Raw genomic sequence first — 22,505 nt, 5'->3', positions numbered from 1 at the left:
ATAATTGCAGTATAACTATAAAACTTCATTTTCACTAAGCAATGTCAGAGTGTGTGAACATTTATCAACATTGATAGCAACTGTTCCACAGAACTTGAATGGCAAACAACCAAGCAACACTTACTTAACTTGCAAGATTTTTTGCAAGATCAGGAATTAATTCATTTTTATTTACAAATGGCTGTCCATTAAAACAGCCTGGGATGTGTCACCCCTGCATCACCCTATCAAGCCCTGAAAGAATTTTCCATGCTTCAGAGTTTTATTCCTCTGAATAAAAACCCAGTCTGCTTAATCCCTTGTTGTGGGAAAATTCCCCTATTCCAGGAATCTAACTGTCAAATTTTGGTTTCACTATTTATCTCAAGAATATCCTTCCTTCGGTGAAGGGGAGGGCGTAAGTAGACCCGTAAACAATATCTCTCCTTGGTTCATCTTACTAGGGCTCTACATTATTGCATTAAGATGTCTTATTCTTGCACTTAAATCCCCTCGCAATAAGAGACCAAAGAATCATTGCCTTTATAATGTGCAGTTACAGCAGGCAGTTAACTTCCCATGATTCATAGGATACTGAACCCTACAAAAAAAATATCAGCCAATCAAAAAGTCTATCAGCTCCATTCAATCTGTCTAGGAATGAAGAGTAACAAAGACCAACTCAAAAAACTTAATTGTGCTTCTATACTTGGGACTTTTAATGCACATCTGACCACAAATGCTTTAGGAAGGGTCTTCTATATAATGTTTTGTTAATGGCCTAGATTTTATAAGAGGAATGATAATAGAACTACTATTATTTCTCCACTTTTACTGATTAGATTACAAAGGTGCAAAAATATTGACAATCAAGTTCAGAACTCAATAAATCACTGGCGCTCTGCAAGCTATGCCGTTTTAATACAAATTCAACGCACTATAAAATACAGAGAATACTGCTCTTGGAAATGAGATCCAAATGTTTTTATATCATACTAACCTATATAACTACTTAGAAGGTCAATTTTACTCTATGTATAGAGATTTCAATTTCCTTGCATAATAGTTTTGGAATAAAGAATAGTAAATATTTTAACATCTATTTTACTTAAAGTCTACATGCTCGAAACTTATTAAAAGTTATTGGAAATTGCTACTGGTCTTCAGTGGATGAGTCAAAGTCGGAAAACATAGATATAGGCCAATTGGCCAGACACGTCCATTCTGGCGGAGATTCTCATTTATACCAATTCCATTTTCCATACATCTCTATTCCTTGCCAGTCCAAATGCTTTTTAAACATGGTGATTCTACATCTCTCTTCCACCTACTCTGGCAGCTTGTTCCAAATACCCACCATCTTCCATGGGTAAAATTTGCATTTCAGATCTTTAAACCTATGTCCTCAAGTTTTAGACTACCCTACTCTTGGGGAAAGGCTGACTATCTACCCTTTCTCTACCCTTCATAACTTTATGAAACTCCATAAAAGCAACACCTCAGCCTCCTACACTCTAGTGAGAGCAACCGTAGCCTAACGAATGTCTCCTTATAGGCATTCCATTCTAGGCAATACCCCAGTAGATCTCCAAAGGAAAGATTGGTTGCTCAGCAGCCTGATTATTTTACAGATCCCTGCAGAATGGTAGTGGAGGCACAGTAGCACAGCAGTTAGCGTAATTCCCACCTCTGTCTGTAAGGAATTTGTATATTCTCCCCTTGACCGCCTGGGTTTCCTCCAGGTGTTCCAGTTTGCTTCCACATCCCAAAAATATACAAGTTAGTAGGTTAATTCGTCACATTGGGTGGCGTGGAGTCGCTGGACCATAAGGGCCTGTAACTGTGCTGCATCTCTAAATAAATAAATTACAGCTGCTGCGCACCGGAACTCTTATTGAATTAATGTAATAAGCATTAGAAGAGGAAAAGTTCTTACTCCCAAATTCACAAAAAGTGAAGAAATCTGCGCTGACTAACAAATATCAAAAACGTCTTCAGAGCAGCAGTCGACATCAAAGTGGATTTATAAAGTTTTGATACAAATGAAACTATGAAGACTTTTTAAAGTCAAATTTTATTTCTAGTGAATAAAATACAGACTTCCATGTCATCTGTTATGATCTGAGATAAATGGCAGCTTCAAATATAATTAAGACTGGCAGAATTTATGATGGTGAAAGTCAAGTCTGTCTCATACAAAGAAATAGTTTTTGATCATCATTTTGTTTCTTTATATCTTTGTTTTACATTATAAATTAAGTCATTGGATCAGTTTTTTTGCATTTAGTCATTTGCAGTTACAAGTTTTGTGCTACATTAAGTAAATGCCTTAGTGATAGTATTTTTGTGTTATACAGCTCATAATTTATTAAAAATAATTCAGTTATTAAGAATAGGAAAGCATACAAAGAAGTGTTCTATAACTTGTTTTTGACTGTTACAAAGCATTTCTAGATGCACTTGAAAGTTTACGAATATTGTGTCACTAAGTGTTAAACAAATCAAATGATCAAAAAGTTAAGAATATTAAAAATATCATGAAGTGTAATAATGAATACAATCTTCTCAAAAATTATGTAATGTGCTCAGCTCTTTGCCAAAAGAGTTTGAAATAGAACTATTGCACACATTTAATGATTTTTAATACATTTTACCAGAATTTAAAGCACCACTGCCAAGATGGAAAATAAACCAAAGCTATTCAGAAACTTATGAAATAACTGTTAAGTAACTCAAAGTATTGCAAGAATTTTCAACTTCCTGTGTAGTGCATCTCACATCGCTACCATCAAGAGTTCAAGCTTTACTTAGAGGAGGCTCCAAATTATTTCCTGATGACCCAGTGACAGCATAATATCTTATGAATACAAAGCCTTGTTTCTGGTCAACATTATATGCATGAGTATTTTGTAACTATAATTTTGACAACAAAGAACTTCTCCAAGTAGAATGTGTAAAACCACCTGTTTTAAGTAAGAATTCCAAAATTTCCAGCAAGGGAAAGGTCTTTCCAAAACAAATATGCAACTGCACTTCGGGTGGAATGGGAGCCCCCCAACAGAATTACATAAAGGGGATGTCAAAAATGAGTTAATTCCTACTTCATCTACATAATTGTATGTTTATTTGTTATAAACCACTCAGAGATAATTAGTAAGCAAGCGCAGTTTGAAAAACAGCTCTGGCAAAACATCTCCAAAAGTACAAGTAATAGTCTATTGTTTTGTAATCAAATTTAGAGCTTCTGCAGTCAAAAGGTACTGCATAATGTTGACCAACACACAGTGTGGTGTGACTTATGGAAACCATTTTTGAAATTCAAAATTCTACAGAAGCATCTGCCAGAAATACAACAATACAAAATGTCCCTTTAACCACAGGAATTAAATGGCATCAGTACTCACATATTTTCAAAAAATTCGGTTTTGCCCTACTAGTTACTCAAAGCAGGAAGGAGAAAAAAAGCATAACAAATTTAAGAGAATGCAGATTGGTGACAAGGCAAAACAGAAGCTTTAACACAAATGTATGAAGTAACTCATTTAGATAGGAATAATGAAAAGCAATATATAATTTTAAAGATGATGCTGGTAGTAGAGATCTGTATATGCTCAAATTCTTGAAGACAGCAAGACTATAACAACTTTGAATCCATGATTTAATAAACAGATGTCACTAGATTTTCGGCAGAGTATCAGGGGATTACAGAGTGGTGATGCTTAAAATCAAACAAATATTGTTAAAATAAATAAGGAGAAACCATTTCTGGCCACAAAGGATCAAAGCCTTCAGGGACCTTATTAAATTAATTGGCCAAAAGTTACAGACAAGGGGAGATTTTTGTTTTTAATGCCAGGAATTTCAGTTTGGAATATACTCTCCAAAAGGATAATGAAACTGACTTGAAAGCATAACAGATAAATAATTTCAAACAATCATCATGCTTCAATAATCACGCTATTCATCTTTCTAATGTACAAAACACCAGATTTAAATATATATTCATATTTAAATACATTTAATATATATAAATATTAAATATGTATTTATATTTAATTTCAGGAGCCTGAAGGCGCACTCTCAGTGATTCTGGATTAGCTTCTTCCCCTCTACCATCTGATTTCTAAATGGACATTGAACCAATCAACACTACCTCAAACATTTTTTTTTAATTTGTTTTTTTTTTGCATTACTTATTTTAACTATTTAAGATATATATAAATATATATTTTTTACTGTAATTCAGGATTATATTTGTTGATTGTATTGTACTGTTTCTGTAAAGTTAACAAATTTCATGACATATGCCAGTGATATTGAATATGATTCTGATTTTTAAGACTAGATAATCCATACATTTATGTTCTGTTGTTTTTGATTATATTGTTAGAATGTGGATAAATGTTGTAGATTCATAAGGGAAGCTATTGCCTTTGAGAGGCACATAAAAAAAGCACATGGAAAGAAACCAGACATCTTGCTAATTTAATTAATTGAAAAAAAAGACATACAATTTGGTACAAAATTAAATCAATATAATTAATCAGGCCCTAAGAAAAATATTGAACACCTGTTCCTTTATAAAATGTTAAAATAAAGATTTCATACCATTTCATCATCATTCATTCAAGATGTGCAAAACACTTTAAACAGATTGACTTTCCTCATGTAACCTAGAGTAACATTCAAAACACTCACATTCACACTCGCAGATGGTCACAAATCAAGATGTGGAATCATGTTCAAACTGTTATTCTCATAGGATGTGTAAATATATATTCTAAACTTGAAAAAACATTACTGCACAGGAGATAGCCAGGCAGCTCATAAAAGTTCACGCCAGCTCTATGTAGGGAAATTTTGTCCATTCCATTATCCTGCTCTATTCCTGAACCACACGGATTAATTTTGCTTGAGGCCTGTTCAGTTTCTTTTGAAATCATTGATCACCTGTGCTTCCACCATCCTCATATGATATGAGCTCCAGGTAATTATTATTCTAAGCAAAAACATTCTTCCCTAAACCTAGGTTCTTTCATCCTTGTGAAATTAACTGATGGGAATAAATTTTTTTTTAAAATCTAACCCAATTTTAGGATTATATATCCCCCACCTTATACTCTTCAGCTTATTTTGCTCCAAGGGGAATTCTGACTTCACCACGTAGCTAATGTCCCTCAATGCTAGAAGTATTCTGCTAAATCACCTCAGGAATATCTCAAGGGACTATTAACAGAACCAGGTGCAATAATCCAATCATGGCCTAATCAGAGCTTTATAGAGGATCATCACATCTTCTCTGCTTTTGTATTCAATACCTCTATATAGCTCAAAATCCCATATCCTCTGCAAACTATTCTCACTTTGCCACCAGTGAAGATCCATGGCTATGTACTGCCAGATTTTCATGTTCCTAGCCATGCCATTAAGCTTCTCTTGCCTCTGCTCATTATTCTGGCATATTTGATAGAGCATGCATAAAAACATGCAATTGGAAACATCTTTCATGTTTAAAGTGTTACTTTCATGTTTAAAATAGCTTTTAATTTAAAAAATCTATTACATTAAAATGTAAATGTTAATTGAATACAGAAGAATGAATCTTCCTTGATCCACCTGATAATCTGATAATTATTTAAAATCATTAGATCTAGAAGAATGAAACTGGGGGTCAAGCAAGCTTCATAAACGGAAGTTTGGACAGATAAATTGCTATCAGAGAATGAGGAAATTCAGTCAGGTATGCAACACTCACAACCCCCAATCTATCAATCTTTCAAATCACCTGTCTAAGCAAACACAAAATTCAGATGAAATTCATGCATCCACAAGAGTAAAAATATTTCAATTTTTAAAACATGGTTTGGCCTTAAATGGATTCCAGAAAAGCACAAAACTCAGCACTTTGATAAGTTGTTTAGGTTTCTGCTCTGAATTTTAATACCAGTTTTTAAGTCAGTGGAATTGCAGAAAGTACAAGAATGGGTAGAACTGAAAGCATTTTGTTGCATTTTTCAAGGGATCAACAGATGAATGTGAAATGCCAAGGAAATTCAGGTGTTGGATAACAACTTATGCAATATACTTTACTAGAGTTTCCCCAGTTTTTTTTAAATGCAAGTACTTACCTCAAGTACAAGCATCACTAGATACATCAATCCAGATGAACAAGAAATTGCATCCCTTGGCCCATTTTTATACTATGCCAAATTTTATTTACCACTTTAATTAAGTGAAAAGGTATACTCAGCCTCAGGTAAAACAAGGTACCCATTCACTACTGCATATCTTGCTTGATTATCCAAGACCAATATCAAATTTTATTTAAAGCATCCAAAGCAAATAAATCTTTCAATATGACAATATCATGATAGGTAATGAAATTTTGAGGACGGCAACACAATGGTGCAACAAAATTAAATATAAAATGCTACTTATAATTAATTTGCAAAAAAATGCTGATTTTTCTTAAATCTTGTATTATTCAGTTATGTTAATAAGAAATGGCTAGTTGAAAAATAAGTAAAATTTCTAAATATTCTGTGAAACTCTCCAGAGATAATTTTACTGTTTATGTCACTAATTATAACAAGGATAAAAAGGGGAAATTGAGCATGTTGTTATGAATCTAACAAATTTAGGAGCAATATCCTTTTATAATGTGCACATATGCAACAGTTCAAGATCCAAACTAAAGAAAATAATTAAAATTAGTATAATCCCACAGCATGTGAAAAATTAAAATAAAAATTGTGGTTCAGTTATCAAATCAAGGATCCAGCTAACAACTGATAAAAGAATAGTAAAAATCCGTCTAGAGTTTTGGACAATAGTTTGAAAGCCAAACACTCGACAAAAGCAAGAGTTACATTTTCTCTTAGTACTTACACTAAAAGCATCTCGACGAATTCCTTTATGGTTTCTCAGCCAAGATCGACTGAGTTCATTCAATTCAGGGATTGGCTGGACTTTCAATCTCACGGTGTCTCCAGACTGACGAATCATTTCAACTATCTCATCCCGTGACTTATTTTCAACATTTTTACTGTTAATTTCAACTAGTCTGTCGCCAGGCACCAGACCCAATGCTAGATCTTTAGTACCAGCGCCAGGCTCTGCAAAATGAACCATCCTGCGGTACACTTGTCCATCAGGTCCTCTGTCCAACATAGTTGTTCTCCGCAAAGAAAAACCAAAGTCTCCTGTATTTCTCCTCTGCAATACAAGTTCTCTCGGTTCTATAGGCAAAGGTGGCATTACAGGTGGTAACCTCAAATCAGCTGCAAAACGTTTATCCACAACTTCTGGTATTTGAATATCAGGGATTTCCATCAATGTATTTGATGAATTTCTAGGCATTTCTTCCAGATACTCAAGAAGAAGGTTTTCATTTCTCATTTCAACTTGAGGTGAGGGAGTTGCCGAGTTTTCTGATGGAGTTGATATTTCTGATGTTGTCTCTTCTCGATTCTTTTGTGAAAAAGAGAATCTTTTCACTAACTGAACTGAATTCTGTTTAGCAAGAGAGCCAAATAGAGCAGCTCGCTGAAGTACTGATCCTTTCAAACTACTGTCATCGATTTTGAGGTCATCACTGGAACTGGCAGTACTTAACTGCTCAGAATCAAAAATCATGCTTCCTCTATTACTAACCGTGTCTGAATCAATATCAGTAAGATTGAGATCTGAACTGCTGGCTACTTTTATTGGGATAGGAGCTGATATTTCCAGTTTGGTTTTTGACTCACGCTTTGAAGATCGATTCAAATTAAAAAGTCCTCTACGGAGACCAACTTCCTCAAGGCTTTTCAATTCTGATGCTGACATTTTCTCCCGCTTTTCCTTCTTTTCTTTCCTGTCCTTTTTATCTTTGTCTTTTTTAATTAAGTTAAACATTTTAAAAGTTTTAATTTTGGGTGCCTTTTGTTAAGTAATAAAGAATGAATAAAGAATGAATCTTTTGAATGGTCCAGCTGAATTCAAAGAGAGTAACTTTTCTTCATAATCTGGTATGACGAGTTAGAGTGTTGTGTATCTGAAATGACATCAAAATAATAGTTACAATCAAAATACAAATATCAAACAGTATAATCATAATATTCATTTTCCCAAACTGCCATATTTTAATTATTTAAAAATATCTTCCATTAACTTCCTAAAAAGCAAACTTGGTGTACAGGTTAATCAAAGCAGAACTGCGTTGCCCATCCTAAACAGTTCTTAGATAACACCTAGTCTGCACTGAGTTAGGCCAATCCTAAGCAGGGTACTGTTAGAAATGGCTGGTGGCCATGATAATGGAAGAAAGGAATAAACTGAACTATTCCTAAATCTTGATGGAAACAGTGTTTTAATGATTCTTCACCAAAGAGTAACAAACCTGAGGATTGACAAAGAATTAGAAAGCAAAAACAAATGATGTCATTATTGACACAAATAGATGACGAGAAAATTGACAAGAAATATAAAGGTCAAATAAATTACCAAAGTACATATATGTCACCATATACAACCCTGAGATTCGTTATTTTGTGAGCATACACAGCAAATCCAGAAAAAAACAATGGAAGACCACACCCAATAGGATAGACAACAAATTTGCATACGACCAACTAAGTGTGCAAATATAAAAGAAAAATAAATAAATAAATAAGCAAGCAAGCAATGACTTTCAAGAACATGAGATGAAGAGTCCTTGAAAATTAGTCCATAGGTTGTGAGAACAGTTCAGTGATGGGGAGAGTGAAGTTGAGTGAGGTTATCCCCATTGGTTCAAGAGCCTGATGGTTGAGGGGTATTAACTGTTTCTGAGCCTGGTGATGTGGGTCCTGAGGTTCCTGTACCTTTTTCCTGATGACAGCAGTGAGAAGAGAGCATGTCCTGGGTGGTGGGAATCCCTGATGATGGATGCTGTTTTCCTGTGACAGCATTTCATATAGATGTGCTCAATGGTGGGAAGGGCTTTACCCATGATGGATTGGACCATATCCACTACTTCTTATATGATTTTACATTGTAAAGAAAGTAAAACAATCAAAACCAGAGAAATCTAGTTTTAAAAGAACCAGAGGCTAAAGAAGTGAATATTTTGGTGATAACCTTCTAAAATTTCATAAATTTTGGAACAGCCTCAACAGATTGGAAGACATTCAAATATTACACAACTATTTAGGAAATAAAAGAATACAACAGCAAAACTGACCTGGCATTAGATGTTCACAAAACTTTAGCCCCCCCCCACCTTAATATACAGTTTCTGCTTTAAAATTCTTTCCCAATCCATAATGTCATAAATTTGAAAAATTAAAGTTAACATGATTTTCTAAAGAGAAAGAGTTTTCTGGCAGATGCGATTAGCAAGTTAGAATAGCGGTGACCAGCAGGTGTTTTACATTAGAGGTTTTTTTAAAAGAAGGCATTTCTTAAGAGACCATAATTGGATCATGGGTTGTGGGCAGAAGGGAGAGTACACAAACATTTAGTATGGGTGGAAGATCAGTTATAGGACAATAAACAGATATATAGTTCAAGCTCATGGCTTGTTTCTACTGAAATGTTTGTTGCAGGAATCACTACTAGCTCCTCAGCTATTTCACAATCAGCTTTACTTTCACTGATGTGTTATGAAATTTGTTGTTTTGTGGCAATAACATTCAAGAAATAAAAGATTACACTAGGTTACAATGTGAAATAAAAGAAATAAATAGTGCAAGACAGGACTAGTGAGGTGGTGTTCACAGACATCCCACCCTGCAAAAACTCATTTCAGGGAGGTCGGACCACCATTTCGGGGAGGTAGCACCTCCGCTCCCTGGAACCCCATATTCCCCCCCTCCCCCAGTCGACCTCCAAGGGTGAATGTAATACTTTGTTTAGTGATTTTGTCTAATCTGTAAACCACGTTGGGTATATGCAGAAAATGTGACATTAAAATATGTACTTATATTATCATGTTTATTCTATTACAACTTTAAGCAAGTCTACAGGGAGTTTGGCTTCATCACGTAGGACAGGGGTCCCCAACCTTTTTTGCACTGCGTACCGATTTAACATTGATAATATTCTTGCAGACCAGCCGACCCGGTGGGGGGGGGGGGTTGTTAATCGCGACCGGAATATAGGTGATAAGTCAACTATGAATCACTTATAAGTGGCTAATACAATTTCGTTTCTAAAAGGGTTTATCTAACGAATTTAATATTAAACACACAGCGCATATTTTCCTCTCATGAAAATAGTGATCAGTCAATTATAAGTCAATAGCATCATAACATTTTAAGTAACATTTGGATATTAAACACACAGCGCATATTTTCCCCGTATGAATGTATAAAAATCATTTCAACACACCAATATCGCTGAATCAGTGGGAGCCCTGGGCTTGTTTCCCTGCAACAAGACGGTCCTATCGAGGGGTGATGGGAGACAGTGATACTCGAAGGGGGTTCCTTATGTCCAGTCTATTCTGCAATTTTGTTTTCATTGCATTCAATGCAGAAAACTCCGCTTCGCAGCGATACGATGTTGGAAGTGGAAGCAACGTTTTCAGTGCTTTCATGGCCTTGACTTTGATCCAGAATGCCAGCAGAGATGTTATGTCAAATATACTTTTCAGCCCACCATCATTTGCAAGCTCGAGGAGTTGATCTCCTCCCGCGCTGACATGGATGACGCGCAGGTAATGACCTCACGTGCGCTCAAGCTCAACAGTGCGTGACAGGGAATGAGGAAAGGTGCAACTGACTCATATCGTTTCCTCGCGGCCCGGTGGTTGGGGACCACTCTTAGCACGAAGCGAGACCAATCAGGATGCCCACTCTCCCTCTCCCTCTCTTTCTTAAAAAAATTGATTTCCATGATATTGTATATAATTTCCGGGCATCAGGGAGCCACTATCGATATGCGGGAGACTCCCGGAACTTCCGGGAGAGGTGGGATGGCTGTGTTCATGCAACATCCAGAAATCTAATGGGAAAGATGTTAAAATTGTTGGATGTGCGACTTCATGCTCCTGTACCTCCTGCCTGATGGCAGGAATGAGAAGAGGATCCATATGGTGAGGGTCCTTAATGATGGGTGCCACTTTCTTGAAGCACCAACTTTTGAAGATTTCTGAAATGATGGGGAAGCTTGTATCTATCCTGGTGGTGATGGCCTAGTCTACAACCTTCTGCAGTTTTTTTTGATCCTGTTCATTGGAACCTCCATACCAGGCGGTCAAGCAGCCAGTCAGAATAGTACACCTGTAGAAACTTCCTGAAGATTTTGGTGATGGCGTCAATGAACCATGGCGGTGTGCTGTGGGCTGCGGACAATATAGCTTCTAAATATAGTTTTAAATATACCTCTTTTGAATTACTCTCTCTGCAATCTGCAGCATGTAATTTCCCTCTAAGCAACGTACTTTTAAATCAACTTAATGATCTACAGATTTCACGATCGTCTAAAGTTTTCAACGACACCTTTAAGCAGACAAAAGTTCATCGCCACGACCATAAGTGGGAAGAAGGGGGACTCCAAGCCAGGCTGTAACAAGGCTCACTCCGCCCAGCACCTTGTGAGCAACGTGCAGTCGCTGGAGTACAAAGTTCGGGACCTGCGGGCAAGATTGCTTTTTTGAGGGAAATGAGAGACTGTTGCATTCTATATATATCTAAGCAAGAGCTGGCCATCTCCCAGCACACCAGATACAGCGATAAAACAGAAGGCTTCTCGATTTTCTGTAAGGACCGAAGGCAAAAGGTAGAGCTGTGTATTTCATGATAAACTCTCAGTGACAATTTTGTCAAACTCGTGTTCCCCCGACCCTGAACACCTAATGGTCAAATGCCCTCTATTTTATTTACCTCAGGAGTTCTCCTCCATAATCCTGACTGAAGTTTGCACACTACCACCAGCTGACTATAATCAGGCACTTGAGATACTGCATGATGCTGTCTCCAAACAAGAAACAGTCCATCCCAACACATTTCTGATTGTAGTTAGGTACTTCAACCAAGCGTGTTTGAAGAAAACCCTACCAATTACCATCAGCATATAACCTGTAGCACCAGAGGTCCCAAAACACTAGACCACTGCTATACTAAGATGAGGAATGCCAACCATTCCATGCCCAGGCCGCATACTGGTAAATCGGATTACTTAGCTGTCCTTCTCCTACCTGCTTACAAGCAGCGGCTAAAGAGCAAAGTTCCAGAAATCAGAACAACAAGAGATGGTCAAGGGAGGTAGAGGAATGGTTACGGGATTGCTTCAAGACAGTGGACTGAGCCACGTTCAAGGACTCATCAGTGGATCTGGATGACTACACCATGGTTGCAATGGACTTCATTACAAAGTTGTAGACGAGTGTGTCCCCACAAAATCATTCAGTCTTCCCCAATCAGAAGCCTTGGATGAACCATGAGATCTGCAATCTGCTGAGAGCCAGATCAACGGCATTCAGATTTGGTGACCAAGAAAGTTACAAGAGGTCCAGGTACAATCTCCAGATAGCCATCTCTTGGGTGATGTGGCAATTCCGGACTAAACTTGAATCAATAAAGTATGCACAACAGTGTTGGCACAGCTTGAATACTGTCACCTCTTATAAAGTGAAATCAAACAACATAGGTGACAGCAGGGCTTCACTTCCAGATGAGTTCAATGCTTTATAGGGCTTGTTTTGGAGGAACCATAACGAACTCCCACTGCCCCCAATAATCCTGTGATTTCAGTCTCCGGGGCCAACACATGACAGCTTACAGGAGGATGAACCCATGAAAAGCATCTGGCCCAGCCAGAGTACCTGGCCAAATACCAAAGACCTGTGCTGATCAACTGATTGGAGTGTTCACTGAGGTCTTCAACCTCTTGGTTCAAGCAGGCTCCAATTATACTAGTGCCAAAGAATGACATGGTGACCAGCCTCAACGATAATCATCCAGTAGAACTTACATCCACAGTAATGAAGTGTTTTGAGAGTTTGATGATGAAACTTATGAACTACTGCCTGAGAAGTGACCTAGATCTGCTCCAATTTGCCTACTAGGGCAACAGGTTCATAGCAGATTGCCATCTCATTAGCACTTATTCAACCCTGGAACATCTGCGCAGCAAAGATATACACATATCAGGATGTACTTTATCAACTACAGCTCAGCATTGAATACCATCATCCCCTGAAAACTAATCAATAAGCTCCTAGACCTTGGCCTCAATACATCCTTGTGGCCTAGTCCATCACAGATAAAGCCCCCCCCACCACTGAAAATATCTACATGAAACCCTATAACAGGAAAACAGCATCCATCATCAGCGACCCCCACCATCCAGGATATGCTCTCTTCTCGCTGCTGCTATCGGGAAGAAGATTCAGTTGCTTCAGGACTCACACTAACAGGTTCAGGAACAGTTACTACCTCTCAACCAATAGGCTGTTGAACCAAAGGGGATAATTTCATTCAACTTCACTAGCCCCATCATTAAAATGATCCCACAACCAATGGACTCACTCTCAAGGACTCTTCATCTTGTGTTCTCAATACATTGCTTATTACTATTTCATTCTTTTTGTATTTGCACAGTTTATTGTCTTTTGCACACTGGATGAATGGCCACATTGGTGCAGTCTTTCATTGATTTTGTTCTGGTTATTATTCTACAGATTAATTGAGTATGCTCATGAGAAAATGAATTTCAGGGTTTTATATAGTGACATATATGTACTTTGACAATAAATTTTCCCTGAACTTTAACATACCAAATCTCCTCAATATCCCAATGAAGTAGAGCCACTGGCGTGCCTTTTTCATAATTATATCAGTATGTTGGGCCCAAGATAAATCCTCTGAGATGTGGACACCCAGGATTTTGAAGCTGCTCACTCTTTCCATTGCTGACCCCTCAATGAGGACTGTTATGTGTTCTCTCAACTACTCCTCCCTGAAGTCCACCATCTATTCCTTAGTCTTAGTGACATTGAGTGTAAGGTGGTTGTTGTGGCAACACGACTCAACCAACTAATCTATCTCACTCTTCGTCACATTCTGAAATTCTGCCAACAACAGTGTAATTGGCAAATTTATAGATGGTGTTTCAGCTGTGCCTAGCCACACAGCCACGAGGGTAGAGAGAATAGAAAAACCCTGAAGGGTCTCAACCCGAAACACTGACTGTTTATTCCCTTCCATAGATGCTGATTCATTTGCTGAGTTCCCCCAGCACCTTGTGTGTTGCTCAAGATTTCCAGCATCTGCATAACCTGTACTGTCCTACTGTGCTAGTTCATATGATGCAAAACACAAACATCATATACAATAATTAATTAGGAAGATACTTAATATGTTACCTTTTATTGTAAGCTAACAGGAATCTGAGGACCAGGAAGAAGTGGTGAGATTGTCCAGTTTTGGTGACAGTTCATTGGGAACAATGCCTGCATTTCTCATGTCTATACACATTTGCTCTGGAGTCACTGCTGCATTTATTCAATTAATTAATTCCTAAAAATAAATTCCTAAGAACAATGCAATGTCATAAAGACACTTGAGGCTCGATGAAAGTTCACAAGAGACAAAAGGGAGCATCTCTGATTATGAGACAGGATTAGAAAAACTTGGGCTTTTTCATCCAGGGAAGGGTGCAACACAGATCACCTCAGATGCATACAAGATTATTTAAAAAGGAGAAAGGAAATAGACAATCAGGTAATATAAATCAGAGTACATGCAAACCAGTAAAGAGAAAATATAATACATATCAGAAAATTCTTCATGAAAGGATTAATGCATTTACAGTAGCAGGGTGATTCTGATATATGAGCATTGTGATTAATCAAATAGGCCAAAACACTGATTCAGATCACCATGCACCTGAGAAATTTAAATTAAGATGATAAACCTATAATTTAAGTAAACCCTAACACAAAAAACTCTGGAAAATCTGCAGCCATATTGCTTGCCTGATGGGTAGCACAGTACTGTAGTGATTAGCATAACATTACTAAAGCACCAGCGACTTGGGTTCAATTCCACTGCTGTCTATAATCACGATCAAGTTTATTATCATTGACATACAATATGCCATAAAATTTGTTGTTTTGCAAAAGCAGTAGAGTATGTAAAAAAAATTACAAGTTACAATAAGAAATAAAATAAATAGAGTGCAGAAGAGCAATAGTGAGGTAGTGTTCATGGACCATCAGAAATTTGATGGTGGAGAGGAAAATGCTTTTCCTAAAACATTAAGTGTACATTCTTCCCAAGACCACACAGGTTTCCTCTGAGTACTCCAGTTTCCAAAGACACACATGCTGACTACCTCCAGCACATTCTTCGACTCGGTTGACTGTTGACACAAATGATGCATTTCATTGTATCTTTCAATATATTAATGTGCATTTGACAAATCAAGCTCATCTTTAATCCTCAAGAAATCTTTCTATTTTCCACATTCAGTTTAAACTTACCTGTTCATGTATTATGCCACTGTGGAATATACTATAAGTGAATTGAAAGTAGGTTGGAATATTAATCTGGCATCAAAGTCTCTGTGTTAACAAGTTATTGCAGTTTTTCTGCACCAAGAACCCTTAACCACTTCCTGAAATGGTGCGAAGAGGGACCAATTATGGGTCAACAACAAATGCTGACTATGGCAATAACATCCAATATACTAAATAGTTGAACCAAAATATGCCTAGTGGCCTTCCTCTGTCCTATAAACTAGTGATCTCCAACCGCCGGGCCGCAAAGCATGTGCTACCAGGCCACAAGGAAACAATATGATTTGGTGATATGAAACGATATGTGTCAGCTGCACCTTTCCTCATTCCCTGTCACGCACTGTTGAACTTGAACACCGCCCCCCCCCCCCCAATTGGCGGTCCACAAGAATATTGTCAATAGCAAACCGGTCTGCGGTGCAAAAAAGGTTGGGGACCCCTGCTAATGTAATTGGGTGGATGAAAGCCTGCTCAGCTCTCTTTTTGTAAATAAGGTACTGCATAACAAAATTTTAAAACATGCTCTTGTCAGCCTTCATTTTGATTATAGCATTTGTAAAAGGGTTAATAAATATATAGCAATGAGATGTATCAGAAAATCCAAAAATATTAGAAGTCATTAACTCACCAGCTCCTAAGCTAGCATCATAAATTGATATTGACAAAACAAAACGAAGCAGAATGATAATTTTTTTCCTAAATCAAGATCTCTCGTAGAAATATTATTTTATCCTGATATCCAGATGATGCAATGTTCATTAAACAGGCAGCATAAAATTTTAATTTGTCTATTGTTTGACCTATTTTCACATTGTTTATTTTTGATACTGTACTTGGCTTAATCAATCTATTACCTCTGATCGTCATCCAGAAACAAATGAAACTTTTCACAATAGATTTATAAATTCTAAACATAAGTGTAACTTTAACAAGATGTAAATGGTACCAATCCACACATCACAAAAGATGCAGATTTCTGTAATTTCAGATTTCATGTCTTTCAGCAATTAGGAGCTGAAAGTCATAATTAATTGACCTACAATTTATAAAACAAATAGCAAGTCTTATAATGTTAGTATTATACACTAGGGAAACTATCACATTGTAAAGTTGTGCACAGCTAGAAAGAACATAATGCAATTTGCAGTGAAGTTACCAACAAAAAATATTCTCCTCTTGAGACTAATTCTGCACTAAATGGCAGCAATTCATCATACAACTTAATAAAATAGAAGTAAAAGAAATTCTGATTTTAACTATCTCCTGCCTTTATTAGAGAACTAAAATCCCTGTATCCATCTTGCACAGGTAATGCACAACTTCCAACAACCCAGAAAAATGCAAAAGATCCACAACATTTAAGTCACATATCAGAATTTTTTGCAAGTTTCAGGTTCATACAATTTAAAAGGTTATAGCTGCAGCCTAACTGGAATGAGAGATACAGTTTTTTTCACACTGAAAGCTTAATGCTTACCCACTTTATGCAACAGCATTACATTAGTGGCAATTTTATACTCATTTTGCACCACACTGAGCTACAACATATTTAGTTTCACAGATGCCCAATAAAAACAAATATTACCTGTGATAGCACATTATTTAGGTCCATTTAGGTTTTTGCCATTATGCATGCTATATCAGTTTCATAGCGAAATTACCACATTGTAACGTTGTGCACAGTTCCCTTAATCTTGGGCAATCCACAATCAGATCAGCAATACTCGATTTAGGTAACAAAAAAGTATTCTAAGTAACTGAAGCTATGGGGTCTTAATGTATATTAATTGTTTTCACAATATATGGTGAAGATTCAGAAGTCAGTATGTTTAAATGAGTGACTTCAGTGAACAGCTTACCAGATTTCAAAAAAGTGACTGCCTGTTCATAAGTGTTCTAAATTAAAGCAATTCAACACTTATGTACAGTAAAATCCCATGAAAAGCAGAAACTACCATGACCCCCACTAAATCTTGAAAGAATATAGATAAACTTCTTGCTCTTCAATTAGCACAATGGAATCTGGTTATTTGAAGATATAAAGATGACCCAAGTCCTTATGGCTTCCAAAAGTAACCACAATAATGGAATATTCCTTCACTGCTGTGGTTTAATAAAGAGCATAATGCCAAAGGAATAACATCTATATTTTCTAACAAAAGGAGATTATCAACCTAACCAGACCATCATAAATAATATACTATGTTATCTCAAACCACAAACATCCTCATGAATACCGTGACTCCACTTCTGGCTCCTTAAAATCGCTCATTTAATGTAGGAATTATAATGACTGCACTCTGGTGCCCTTTAGCTTTAACACAAAAACATAGTCTTGATTGTTTACTTTTCCATTCCGACCTCAAATCAGAAAGATGTACAGGAATCCAAGTAATTCAACTGTGAACCTCCCCTTCTCCATAGTACATGGAATATAACTATGCTATGTCATCACATCATACTCAAGTCCTTTCTTTAATTGAGATAATAAAATAGAACTATTTAACCAGGACTGTTTAACATTAAGGCAAAAAAAACTTTAAATTCTATAAACATAAATAATTAATTATATCAAAAGCTCTTGAAAACTTGCTGCGTTGTAACCAGTACTTAAATTACTCATATTCTTTACTAAAGCAGGTCCAAATATAAATTTTCTTAGCAAGACAGATGCCCCAATTGTCTGCAACTTAATTATTGATAGACTATGAAGAACAGAGGACCACATAAATCTGGAAATCCGCTCCCACTAAGTGCTATTTGAAAAAAAATCAAGTCCTCCTCATTTCTCATTAAAATGAAATGTTAATTCAGCTATTCATTTCGATGTTTTATAATTGTGAAATATTACTAGTGTTTAGTTTATTAAAGGTACTTTTTTAAGATTTAGGATCTCAAAATTATGACTTTTAACAAATGAGAATTCTTGTACTCAGTGCAAGTGAATTAAAGTGCACTACTAAATATTGTAAAATAATTTTGACATTACAGCTTCTTTTTCACTTACAGCAATGACATCTGTGTCTTCTGCATTATTGGAAACTGATGAATAGTAAATTTAATCTGCCAACATAACAGCTAATATTATCTGTTCTGTTCGCAGGTTAAACTTTATCAGTTTCCTTATCAATACAAGTACTTGTAAGGTACTGCAATTATTTGAATAATTCTCATATGCCTTTCCAAGCTAGTATTACACCTAATCAGTAAATAGATGAAAATGATACAACGGGTTATTTAGCTACAATGTGTCAAGAGCAAAATAAATTCCGAGTTTGTTAAAAATATAGAAGGATGTTACTGAAGTTTTCCCAAGACAATGCTAACATCAAGGTTTAATCTAGGTTTTCGATTTCCTCAAAGAAAATAATAATAAAATATTATTTTCGTCGTCAGTCAGTAAAAGTTGCCACGAATTATTGCAACAATTCAATTTCCGTAAGAATTGGCGTTCCAAAAACTGCTGTAACAAGGTGAGTCAGATTGCGTGGAGCGTTACTTTAAAGGGCAAGTCCTGCTTACACCTACCTTGTGAAATTCACATTCCCAGCTGTAAGGTAGGCCAGAGCTGTAGGTACCGAGCTTGGCCTACAGTGCAAAATCAGCGATACATTCCTGAAACAATAGAGGGAAGGGGATGGAAAATAAAACCTCGGCGCAGAAGAAAGCCCTCTGGGTTAAAGCTCGTTCGTTCACTCAGACGGTGCTTTAATTTCCTTTCTGGAGATGGATCTCAGCTTCATCAGTGTCTGTCTCCTTTTCTTTCCCCCTCCTCCTGGAAATGCCTAGCATTCGTTTCCCGAAAACACCAACTTCCCTCCATCCCCCCACACACACAAAGACAAAACACAGGCTGAGGAAAGCAACAATGAAGAATGAGATCGGCAGGCTGTTTGTTATCTAAGCTTTAAAATAAAGCGATGGGGGGTGAAGGTACTCACCAACAGGAGCGGTGGCGGAGGCGGCAGCGGCGGCGCGCATTACTTGTGGGAGGCGCTCCACGGCCACGGCCGTTGACAGCCCGAGCTCCGGCTCCCTCCCGCGCCGCGGTCGCGCGCGGTTAAAATGGCGCTGCGCGCGTGTGCTCGCGCCAGGTGCTGCGAGGGCGGACGAGATGGGGCGGCAGGCAGGCGCGCACCGAGCGCACACGCCGCAGCCTGGAGAGCGTCCGCCAGTCTGTGCCACCTCCTTCGATGCTGTCAGTTTGCTTTCGGGCAATTGGCCCGTGGCCGACGGAGGCACAGAAATGCGCTTTTAATAGTTCTAATTGCTGCAACGGCAAGGAAAAATACGTGCAGAGGGGTTTTGGAAAGGATCAGCTGAGCAATGCTTTACACTTCCATTTGCCACAGAGCTGTCAGTTGGCACTCTGAGCCCCACAGGTTCAAACGGGACGATCGCAGCATCAAGACACCCTCAGTGTGATTTTATAGCAAGTCTCTCGGAGGCGATGCATTTATGTGTTCAAGTTCTTCAAAGGGAAAAACTTCAACATTACAACTAGACATAGATTAATTTGCAATTTTCCACAAAGAAATTTGAGAACCCACTGAAGTAATATTTGGCAAGTCATAAGTTGTATTTTACTAAATCTGGGCCACTAAATACATGTAGTATTTGACAGTGAAATAGAAGCAGGGATATGCCATTCAGGATGATCATGGTAACTTCCGCCATCTCCAACAGGATCCTACCACTAAGCACACCATTCCCTCCTGCCCAGCTCCCTATGCGGCTCCTTTGTCTGCTAGTCTCTCCCCGTTGATTTCCCTATTGGCATTTATCCCTGCAAGTGTGACAAGTGCTGCACCTGCCCCTACACCTCCTTCTACACTGCCACCTGGGACTCCTTCCAGGTGAAGTAACACTTCACCTGCAACTCTGTTGGGGTCATATACCTACCATATCCAGAGCTCCCAGTGCAGCCTTCCCTACATTAGTGAGACCAGATGCACATTGGGGGACCACTTCATCGAGCACCTTCGTTCCATCTGCCACAAATGGCATGATCTCCCAGTGGCTACTCTTCAATTTGACTTCCCATTCCCATTTTGACATGTCTGTCCATAGCCTCCTATACTGCGATGATGAGGCCAAACTCAGGCTGGAGGATCTATCACTCAATAGATGCAGCCTGACCAGCTGAGTTCCTCCAGCATTTTGTGTGTGTTATTTCAGGCTGGAAGAGCAACACCTCATATTTCATCTGGGTAACCTCTAGCCTGAGAGGGGTCATTCCTCCCCCACACTCCCTGCCCCCCCCCCATTTTCCGTTCCTCATTCTGTTTACCCGCTCTCACCTCTTCTTCTACTTACCTGCCTATCACCTCTCTCTGGTTTGCCTCCTCCGTCCCTTTCTTCCATGGTCCAGAAACAGAATCAAGTTTATTATCACTGACATTTTTTTAATTTATTCATTTACGGGATGTGGGTATCGCCAGCTAAGCCAGCATCCCCTTCCCTAGTTGACTTTGAGAAGGTGTTGATGAGCTGCCTTCTTGAACCACTGCAGTCCCTGAGGTGTAGGTACACCCACAGTGCTGTTAGGGAGGGAATTCCATGATTTTGGCCCAGCGACAATGAAGGAACAGTGATATGTTTCCAAGTCAGGTTGGTGAGTGACTTGGAGGGGGATTTCCAAGTGGTGGTGTTCCCAGGTATCTGCTGTTCTCATCCTTCTAGGTGGTAATGGGGCTGGAGGTGCTACCTTAGGAACTTTGGTGTGTTGTTGCAGTACATCTTGCAGATTGTACATACTGCTGCAACTGTTCATTGATGGTGGAGGGATTGGATGCTTGTGGAAAGGGTACCAATCAAGTGGGCTGCCTTGTCCTGGACGGTGTCAAGTTTCTTGAGTGTTGATGGAGCTGCACTCATCCAGGTGAGTGGTGAGTATTCCATTACACTCCCGACCTGAGCCTTGTAGATGGTGGACAGGCTTTGGTCATGAAATTTGTTGATCTGAGCCAGAAGTACAATGCAATACATATAATATAGTACAAATTATAATAAGAAATATGAAATATATAAATACATCCACTGTCTTCCTCTTCTTCCTCTTCTACAGCCCTTTACCTTTTCCACCTACCTCCTCCCAACTTCTTAATTCACCCCCTCCTCCAAACACTCACCTTCCCCTTCACCTGAATCTCACCTATCAGCTTGTACTCCTTCCCCTTCACCACCTTCTCATTTGAGGTTCTGCCCCTTTCTTTCCAGTCCAGATGAAGGGTCTCAGCCTGACACATCAACCGTTTACTCCCTTCCAGAGATGCTACCTGACTTTCTGAGTTCCTGCAGTATTTGTGTGTTGATCAGAATAAAATTATGTCTCTTTAAAACACAGAACAGGAGGAATTACTTCAACCAAAGGGCGGTGACTCTGTGGAACTTGTTGCCACAGAGAGAAGTGGAGGCCAAGTCATTGGGTGTACTTAAGGCAGTGATTGATAGGGTCTTGATAGGAAAATGGGTTAAGGGTTAAGGGTTAAAGGGAGAAGGCAAGAGAATGAGGTTTTTAAAGATCAGTAATAACTCAATGGCAGAGCAAACTTGATAAGCCGAATAACCCAATTCTGCTCCAGTATCTTATGGTAAATCAATAATACAAATTGTAAGCAACAGGAGCATGAGCATCAATATCTCCATAACCACCCCCTCAACCCCAACTGGTCACAGATTCCCAACCAGAAAAAGATTCACTTTTTCTTGCCCTCTGTTTTCTGTCTCGTAAGTGTTCCTCAATCTGCATTCTACGTTTATCTTATACCCCTTGTGTTGCACCTCATGCTTGGTACTAAACATCAAATTCGCCGTGCTTGCTTGTTTTGCACTGGTGGGTGGTTTTTTCTATAATTGTACATGGTCTGTTTCCCACATGGCAAAATCTGATCCTAGATTTTCCCTCTATCTGATGGGTCTACCCTCTGAAGGGACTTTTGCTAGACCCTAAGGATTTGGAGCTGTTTGTCAAAGACCTGAGTTGAATAATAATCTTGAGCAACATGATGGAATGCTGTGAATGGACCAGAATGAGCCCATT

The 22,505-nt window shown here is 38.3% G+C and overlaps 1 protein-coding gene across 4 annotated transcripts in view; it reads right to left on the bottom strand.

The window, feature by feature from the left end:
- Positions 1-19,498, bottom strand: part of myo18ab (myosin XVIIIA b) — a 240,629-nt gene extending 221,131 nt beyond the window's left edge. For 3 of the 4 annotated variants that reach the window (XM_072243294.1, XM_072243295.1, XM_072243304.1), the window contains exons 1-2: positions 19,405-19,498; positions 6,868-8,014 (exon numbers count right to left, since the gene is read on the bottom strand). In XM_072243294.1, coding sequence (XP_072099395.1) covers positions 6,868-7,875 — 1,008 coding nt within the window. In that variant the 5' untranslated portion in view covers positions 7,876-8,014; positions 19,405-19,498. Of the gene's footprint in view, positions 1-6,867; positions 8,015-18,991; positions 19,314-19,404 lie in introns of those variants that run through there. The other variant, XM_072243292.1, reaches the window with a different exon arrangement.
- Positions 19,499-22,505: the final 3,007 nt, after the last annotated feature.

This window comes from Mobula birostris, chromosome 25 (genome assembly GCF_030028105.1).
Source record: "Mobula birostris isolate sMobBir1 chromosome 25, sMobBir1.hap1, whole genome shotgun sequence".
In the NCBI taxonomy this organism is placed as follows: Eukaryota; Metazoa; Chordata; class Chondrichthyes; order Myliobatiformes; family Myliobatidae; genus Mobula; species Mobula birostris.
The sequence above is the reverse complement of the archived record's forward strand: the minus strand, read 5'-3'. Positions and strand labels throughout refer to the sequence as shown.